General features: G+C 41.3%; 1 protein-coding gene across 1 annotated transcript; it reads right to left on the bottom strand.

Moving 5' to 3' along the window:
* Positions 1 to 497: 497 nt before the first annotated feature.
* LOC110958076 (F-actin-capping protein subunit alpha-1) lies at positions 498 to 6480 on the bottom strand. The gene is made up of 10 exons (XM_022204387.2): positions 6350 to 6480; positions 4710 to 4773; positions 4554 to 4605; positions 4404 to 4467; positions 3446 to 3652; positions 3284 to 3363; positions 3068 to 3146; positions 2913 to 2984; positions 2691 to 2753; positions 498 to 1453 (listed from the first exon to the last, which is right to left on the bottom strand). Exons 1-10 carry the CDS (start codon positions 6383 to 6385, stop codon positions 1313 to 1315), a joined length of 858 nt encoding a protein of 285 aa, XP_022060079.1. The 5' UTR covers positions 6386 to 6480; the 3' UTR covers positions 498 to 1312.
* Between the last annotated feature and the right edge of the window lie 2058 nt (positions 6481 to 8538).

Genomic DNA, 8538 nt, shown 5'->3' with positions numbered 1-8538 from the left:
TCATCAGGAAGGACTGTTGGATATACTGGCCAAATTTGAGGTCTCTCAGACTTACCTCTGATGAGTTATTAATCAGAAAAAAATTACAGCTAATTCAAGATGGCCAACTTCCTGTTGGGTTTAGTGCGTGGCCGTGATTGACTTTTTCGTGTGTCCTGATGTGCTGAATACGCCCCCCAAATATTGTAGCTGTAGATGAAATGTTGTGGCAGTTGGCCTAATGAACACTTTTTTCAATTTTACAGGGGGCGCTATGGAGCCATTTTGCCACATGTGCGCTACTCCCATAAAATATCAAATTTTTCACCACTCCTGATGTGCATGCAAAGTTTGATGCGTTTTCGGGTATGATTAAGGCCACCAAAGTGGAGTCTGTAAAGACGGGGAAAAGAGTGAAGAAGAAGAGAAAGAAACCCTAGTTTTAATAGGGCACTTTGGCACCGACCGTTGGTTCTCGGAGCCTCGGACCCTAACAATGATCAACACTGCTTGAAAGATCGTATTTGCTGCAACCTTTTTATTTCATGAATAATAAATGTACTTACAGTCTGTATAAAAAAATATAGCACAAGCTAAAGGCAAACAGCTGGCAAGAGGACACCAACACTGAATCAGTCCAGGGGGATACAGAAGTATTATCACTGAAGTTATCTCTACAACAGAGAAATAAAAAAGACTAAACTTAAAGAGGAAAGACAAAGTCTGGTCCAGGAACAGGACAGGAAAAACACCAATGCTTTGGCATGCCTTCTGGTTACAACTCTGCAACCAGAGGGATGCATAATACGTCTGCATGAATATATATTTATATAATATATGGAGTCTTTTGACTGAAGTAAAAACTGTAGAATTTGATGCCGTCAAGTCTCTCTCTGGTAAGTTTAACTTTTTGCATATAGTACTTGCCATCTGTTAATCTAAAAAAAAAAAAAAACTGTACTGGAGGTATTGGAAGCTCTTGAAGAATATTAGTTATGTTATATAGAAAGTAAATTAGTCGCTACATGAAAATCATGGAGGTTTTTAGAGGATGCATGTCCTTTTGGAGCACTGAGGGATCGAAAACTGTGTGTGTATAATTTGTATGTGAGAATCTGAACCCAAACTTTCACAGTGTCACTAAAGGCATTATTTGTAATAAAATAATATGTTTACAAATGACAGATAAACCACTGAGCGGCTTTGGAAAATGAAGGCACCCCCTCTTAGTGCTCGACAAACTGTAATTCTCTGGAAGGACATACAGTACGTTATGCTGCATCACACATCTTTGCGCCATCAGTTTGTTGTAACTCCAACAGACGCCTGTCCTTTAGGCGTTCTGCATCTCTTTGCCGATCTTGTAGCTAAGGATCTTGTTCCACTCGACCTTGGCGCGGGTGACTGGGAGCTGTCTACGTAAGGCTTTGAATGTGGTGTCTGACATAGTCTGATAGTTCTCACTAATGGCCACCTGAAAAACAAAAAAAGCGACAAGCCCGTCAGTCATGCTTTCCAGCCACAATCAGCGTCACTGTAACTACAACAACCAATGAACGCTACATCAGCTGTCTGCTGATTATCACATGACTGTGATCCTACGACAAATGCACTGCTGAGGACTTATCAGGACTTATCCATCAGAAATGATACGAGGAACAATTGATTAAATTGTGGGGGTGTTTCTGAGTGCGATCCATTTCTGCGGCCCGCTACATATTTAAGACACGTGATTCGGTATCCGTACATAACAAACACATGCAGAACACACGCCTGTACTCATTTTAGGCTGATCGAGCCTTCTCCATCAGGGCCCCTCGACTTTGGAATGACCAGCCTGAGGAGATAAGGCTTGTAGAGTCAGTAACTTCTTCTAAATCACTTCTGAAAACCCACTTTTACAGACTTGCTTTTATTTGAGGTTCACTTTTAGCTTTAGTGTTCTATTTTGTATTCTGCTCTGTTTATTTTGCATGTTCTCTCTTGTTTAATTTTACTTTTAGCTGCATGGTTCTTTGGTGTGATGTCGTCTAATTTTTTAATTTTTAATTTTTTAAATTTCTAGCTTTAACCACCCTTAATGTTATTCCTTACATTTTAAAACTGCCTAGGTGCTTTGTTTGTTATGATTGCTAATCTCGCTAATTATTCCTTTAATTTATCATTTTTACTATTTATTTTAATTGACTGCTCTGACTCGTATATCTTGTTGGATTGTTGCATGTTTGAACTGTCAAAGCTCTTGGTGAACACTGTTCTTAAGGGTGCTATATAAATAAAGTTATTATTCTGATTCTGTTTGTGGGCACATCTATAACAGATGGCCACATTCTATGGTGCCGTGATTTCTGCGATGCATTTTTTTTTTCAAGATTTCAGCTGCAGGAAATGATGCAATGACTGAGCAGCATTGGTGGAGCGCTGCACTCATGTATTGTAGACATGAGCAGAACTGTGCAAAAGTTACTAAAAACTAATGCTGAGGTGAGTCTTCTTTCAAAAATAGTGGCATCAATAGCTTTAATTTATTAAATGACTTCGCATAAGGTGCAATAAACAGAATTAAATCAGTATTTGTTCTCCTAACTACACTTGAGTCATAGGTCTTTAAGGAACCTGACAGACAGGAAGTTCTGCCCATGCTGGAGAACTTGCTGCAGGTCTTTTGTGGTTTTAGGTGTTATTCTTATGTGGGAGCAACATCCACATACCTGATATTCATTCTCTGCATCCTCAATGATTTTCACCAGCTCCTTTGCAGTCTGGCTCTCATTCTGCCAAAACAAACATTCATGGGTTATTTAAACAAACGAAAGAAGCTAAATACACATGGACATAAATCAGATATAAAATCCATTTGATTATTTTCTGCTTTCTACATTTCAATGTTGAGTTGCAAAGAGAAAAGCTACCAGTAACGACTGAACACTCACAGTCACAGTGAGAGATTCCTGGACATCTTTATGGCTGACCAGCTGCACATTTCCATCCTCATAATAATGTACCTGAACAAAAATGGTGAAAATAATGAGTGTACCGATGCACACAGCAGAAAAACACACACTAACCTAACAGCTACTCAACATACCTGTATTTTCAAGACTCCAACCACCTGTGCTGTAGACTGTGAGACACTGAACTTCCATTCAGACCTGCAGCGACCGTTCCTGTAACGGAAAATGGACAGGAGTACGCCTGAAAACCGACTCCAAACGTATCAACGCCTCCGTAGTGCACCGGCAGAATTGTCTGGGTGAATTTGATCAGGAAGTTTAAAAGGGATCATTATCCTCCATCTACTTACCAGAAGTTTTTAGGCTCAAATTGATGGCCCTCGATACAAGCGATAATGGTCTGCTGGCCATCAATGGTTTTCCCATAAACCTGAATCAAATAAAACAGAATGAGTGGGTGATTTATTGCATTTAGCGGTGAAAGTGGCAGCTCTAGCACAGAGTGATCTTACAGTGCAGACTCCGTTGGGGTAGTGCTCCTTGACGTAGGCCCGAAGAGCAGAATCACAGGCGTCTCTCCATGAACGGAGGGCCGCCTCGCCCTCATGGGGCTGAGGGTCGCTGGCCTCCTTCCTCAGGTGGTCAAACTTGAAGGAGATCTTGTTGTGAGGGTCAAAGAAGCGACCATTACCCAGGTCTCCATGTTCCGTTATCAGAACCTACAGGGGACAGCGAGGGGACTACTGTTACTGCAGGGTTCTTGCCAGCACATTTCAGCGTAACAGCCCGTTACACTGTCTAACGGCCCGTTACACTCAGTTTAAAAGATTACGCTGTGATTAGGGCCGCTACGCCAGCGCATTTCAAAGATTACGCTGTTGTTATGAGAGTGTGTGGCTCCGTCATGAGAGTGGGAGAGAGAGCAGCGTGTGTGTGTGGGAGAGAGGGGGAGAGCGAGATGTGCAAGCTACCTTAAATGCAGCCCGAGACGGCAGTCGGTAGAGATGGAGAGGTGTGTAGTTGCTAGGTTGGCGGTACTGTGCGGTTCAGCCACTGTTGATAGACAATAAAGGCTGCAGTGTTCTTCCATACGGCTGGGCTCCTGTGTCTTTGCCTCTACGGCTGCTGAGGAAGTGAAGGGGGTTAACCCCGGGCTTCCTGACCACGGGCCGAACAGGAAGGGTTAACACTGTGATTAGGGCTGCGCTGTTATTTTGACAGATAACGCCATGTGCGTTTGTTTTAAATCGACTGGGTGCCTATCTAGGTTAATTTATGTCTCTCCACCTCAGCCGTACTTTCCTGTCGATTGACCAGTTCCCGTCTATTGCGCATGCAGGAGGACCTGCCGTTACGCTGAAAAAAAATCCTGGCAAGAACCCTGTATTGTGGCACATTATTCATGCAAAATAATGTGGCTTCAATAAGAACAGCAAATTATTTAAAAGTAAAAAAAAAAAACACGCTTGCCTGATCTTCATATCCATCAATCTTGGCACGGGCGAACTGATCCATGTTGTACTGGGCGAAGGCACTGCATCAGAAGAGAATACATGCATTAGTTGCATCTATTTCCTCTTTATTCTGCTAGGTTAAACAATAGGACAGAGTGAAACGTACTGAGCCGCCCCCTCTCTGAGAAGATTATCATTGTTGAGCAGTAGTCGCACATCTGAAAATAAAAATCAGGATGAGATTAACACTGATTATTTTGTTCTTGGACAAGATAATTACAGGTAGCATGAAAAATGTAAATGTCCAAAAAACAAGACTCACCGTTAAAAACTTCATTGAACTCCCCAGGAGGAGCGTGCATCACGAAATTAGCTGCAATGCGGACCTGGAAATAAAGACAGCATTTTGTCACAACACCTAAAGATAGTAAGAAGCACAGCATTGTCGTTAAATACAGTGATAATGTTGGGGTAAGTTCCCTTCCTGATCTAAGAAAGCTGAGCAGAATAAAAACAGTTTTCTTAATTAATTAAAAGCCAAATCTGCTGCATTTTGATTTTGCTGTTGGAGAACCTAATCTTTTTTAAGGTATTGCTGATAATGTCTATAGAGAAAAAAAAAACTAGCCACTAGAGTGAAGCAGAGAACAGCGCGCTAACTTTCATGGCTGCAGGCATATAAGCTCTACTTTGGCCACTCCTCAGATGGCAGCCAGTGTTTGTCACCCAAGGGCTTTTCTTAGCAGCCAGTATGCATGTGTAAGCATGTGCTGTCAAAGCCACAGAGTTAAAGGCTCCAGACAGGTATTGCTACGATCATAAGGTAATACTCAGTACAGACTGTCGGTTGCTGCCAAATTATCCTTTTATCAGGCAGCACATATGGCAGCAAATAGAAGCAATGTTTATTGTCCAAAACGAGTCGTCTCTCATCTTTTCATCAGGAACTTGTGACCTTGACAGCTTTAATTAGTCACTGTCACAATATAGTGCGACTGCACCAGTGATGTAGTCTGTCAGGCAGACACACAGGGTTATTAAAGCCTCCAGGGCTGCAGCTGGCACTGACCTACAAATGGAGCGTCCAGCTGAAAGGGCAGAGGAACATTACAATGAGTAACCTAGTTTTATTGTGGCCCGGGATAGGCACTCCATTCACAGCCTACAAAGCATCCACAGAGTGAGACTCAGCTGCTCCACAATCATAGTCAAAATTAAGACTGACTGATTCCAATAGGAAGCTATTACACAGGCTTATTTCCATTCATTTTAAAGGCACACTGTGGTCCTGGCCGGGAGGTGTAAGTTCCTGGTCTCATCATCAGCTTTAGGAATGCAAAGCGTTGTTTTCCAACATGTTGCAGCTTGATGCAGGCAGCAGCGCCAGTCACTGTGAAGCCCAATAGCAGGGCGGTGACATCTGCCCAATGCACAAACTTACACACACACACAATGCAAACACAAAACAACTGCACCCTCGAGCATTTGTGACATGCCAAAACTCCTGATGCTGTCTAGACCAACTCAACGAGCTGCGTTAACTGACAGTAAACTGGGTGTGAGTGGTGTTAAACCGCCGATGCTCTCTCATTATCCTTACTGTAAATGCAGGAAGTAGCTCCACTTCCCTTGATTTAGCATTAGCGAACCAATTAATCTCAAAGCACAGTCATGCCAAATCAAACATCGACCGCAGCCTTGTGTAAATATTAATCAAAGAGGAGCTGGAATAGGACGTGTTAGCTCACCCACACTAATGTATTTGTGCACAGAAGCTAGGTTCAGCCCCTAACTGTCAAATACAACACTGCCTGGGTTTAGCTAGCTCCACCAACACAGAGCTAACACGGTCCGCTGGGCCGCTCAAGCTACGTTGTTAGCATCTCCCAGAGCACTACTATCGTTCGAGATAAAGGTTAAAGGGTAGCAGAGCGTTTATAGTATTATTCTTAAAGTTAATACCTTATCTTCATCGCTGAGCTCCTCAAAATCTGCCATCTTGGTTCAATGAAGTGTTAACAAAGCGATGGTGGATGTTGCCAGGTATGTGACTCCTCCCAGCGCAACCATCCGGAAAACAGTTCCGTGTGGTGGTAGAAACAAAATATTCACATTAATGTCCACATTGTACAGTGTCAAAATTAATAAAACAATAGAAGACGACTAAATGTTCCGTCGCGGAATGACGTTAAATTACTGACTTGGTATCAAAGTGTTAAAAATTAGTGAGTCTTGAAAATACCGGATATTTTTTAAAAAATGTTATTTTGGAAAACAAGATTATATAAGTTACACATTTTATCCTATTATGCATTTTGTTTAGTTTTTTTTTCATATGAAATCCAGGGAACGTCATAATATACATATATTTCACATACAAACTGAAGCTGACAATATCCCAACCTGGCAACCCGGCTGCCCTCCATTCCTTTGGGAGGGACAGTAGGTCCACAGATGAAGGACTCTGAGATGAGACAGATTTATGTTTATGAGTTGTGGTTAGTGCCGTGAAAGTTAAAAAAAAAAAATAGAAGAAAAAAAACATTTTGCTAAATCTTTATATTTGTGTTTAATTAATTTACTTGAAAGAGCTAAAGCAAATTAAGATAATTCTTCGTGGGGGGAAAAAGGTGCTGGTCTACTTTATTTTGTGGTGAGACTAAATTTTCAGCTATTGCAGGACACAAACAAGCAAAAACAAAAAAACATCAAAAAACAGACTACAGTTTTCATAGCTTTTGTTTAAAACTGCTCATTTTAATCTCAGGTACAGTTTGCTTGAACCCACCTCATAGCCAGTACAATCTTCAGCCTTTTCATTTCATATTTAGTGAGCACATTTAAAGCTTTATTGAATTCACACAGTCTTATATTACAGGCTTAAGAATTGAGCGAAGGAAAGAGCACACATAATGATTAAAAAGAAAGAAAAATGGAGGATCAATCATGAATATGAATTACTCTAATACTTTATATTAAATACTGAACAAAAAGATCCACTCATGATATACATTATATATAGTTGAGAAAGGAGACCAACAATCTCACAGACTCACTCATCCTTAAATCAGGTCACTTGATCAGTGGGTAACACTGCCATGTATTTATGAAGCTGCTTCTTCTACCAACACAGAGACTTTCTGAAAAAAAGGAGTTTACTGTCCGCTTTGTTACTCTACCAAGAACGCGGTGGAGTTATGTGACAATCGGCGTCTGTCTGTCTGTCTGCAACATTACTCAAAAACGAATTAACGGATTTGGATGAAATTTTAAGGGAAGGTCAGAAACGACACAATGACCACCTGATTAGATTTTGGCAGTGATGCAGCTTTTACTCTGGATCCACGGATTTGTGAAAGATTTCTGTATCATTGCAAGATAGCAGCACTATGACAAGTGATCACTTCGTCAGTCACGTGATTGTGATCCCACTACAAGTCAACTGCTGCGGACTTATCAGGACTTATCAACTGGAAATCATACAAGGAACTATTGATTGTGGAGGTGTTTCTGAGTCCCATCAATTCCAGCCACCCGCTACATATTTAGGTCATGTGAGGAGAGAATAACACAGAGGGTAGATGTAAAGTAGACAGTTGTGAAAATGTGAAAAAGTCATGATGAGTTGTTTGATTTAGGGACCGACTGGAGCAGACAGAGGAACTTCAATGATGACAGACATACATCATTATGCATATGTGGGCTAGCAGCTTCCTCTGGATGTGGTGCAGGTTAAAGCACATAAAAAATGTGTGAGGTTTATAGAGCAGCACTTGTTCATACTCTTTTTTCTGAAATTAGAAGAACCAAAGTGCCCCTGAACTCATTGGGGGAGAACTAGAGACATCAAGAAGGTTTGAGAAGTAAGAAGGGGTTTAGTAAGTTCTAGGTGTGAGAGAGCACAGGATGTGGAGGTGAAAGATTTGTGGGTGTGCCAGTGGGACTTCCAGAGTCAACGGCTGTTGCGTGAGGCCACTTTTTTTTAACCAAATGAGGAAGAAGAATCCAGGTGTTTCTGTGTCTTTTGGTCATGGAAACTGTAAATATAAATGGACAGATTTCATGCAGATTTATATTAGTGACTCCAAAATTTGAAAGATGACAAATCTGCAATAGAAATAAATAATCCACAATTACAGACAAAGCATGGG

Source organism: Acanthochromis polyacanthus, chromosome 5 (assembly GCF_021347895.1).
Source record: "Acanthochromis polyacanthus isolate Apoly-LR-REF ecotype Palm Island chromosome 5, KAUST_Apoly_ChrSc, whole genome shotgun sequence".
Lineage (NCBI taxonomy): Eukaryota > Metazoa > Chordata > Actinopteri > Pomacentridae > Acanthochromis > Acanthochromis polyacanthus.
The sequence above is the reverse complement of the archived record's forward strand: the minus strand, read 5'-3'. Positions and strand labels throughout refer to the sequence as shown.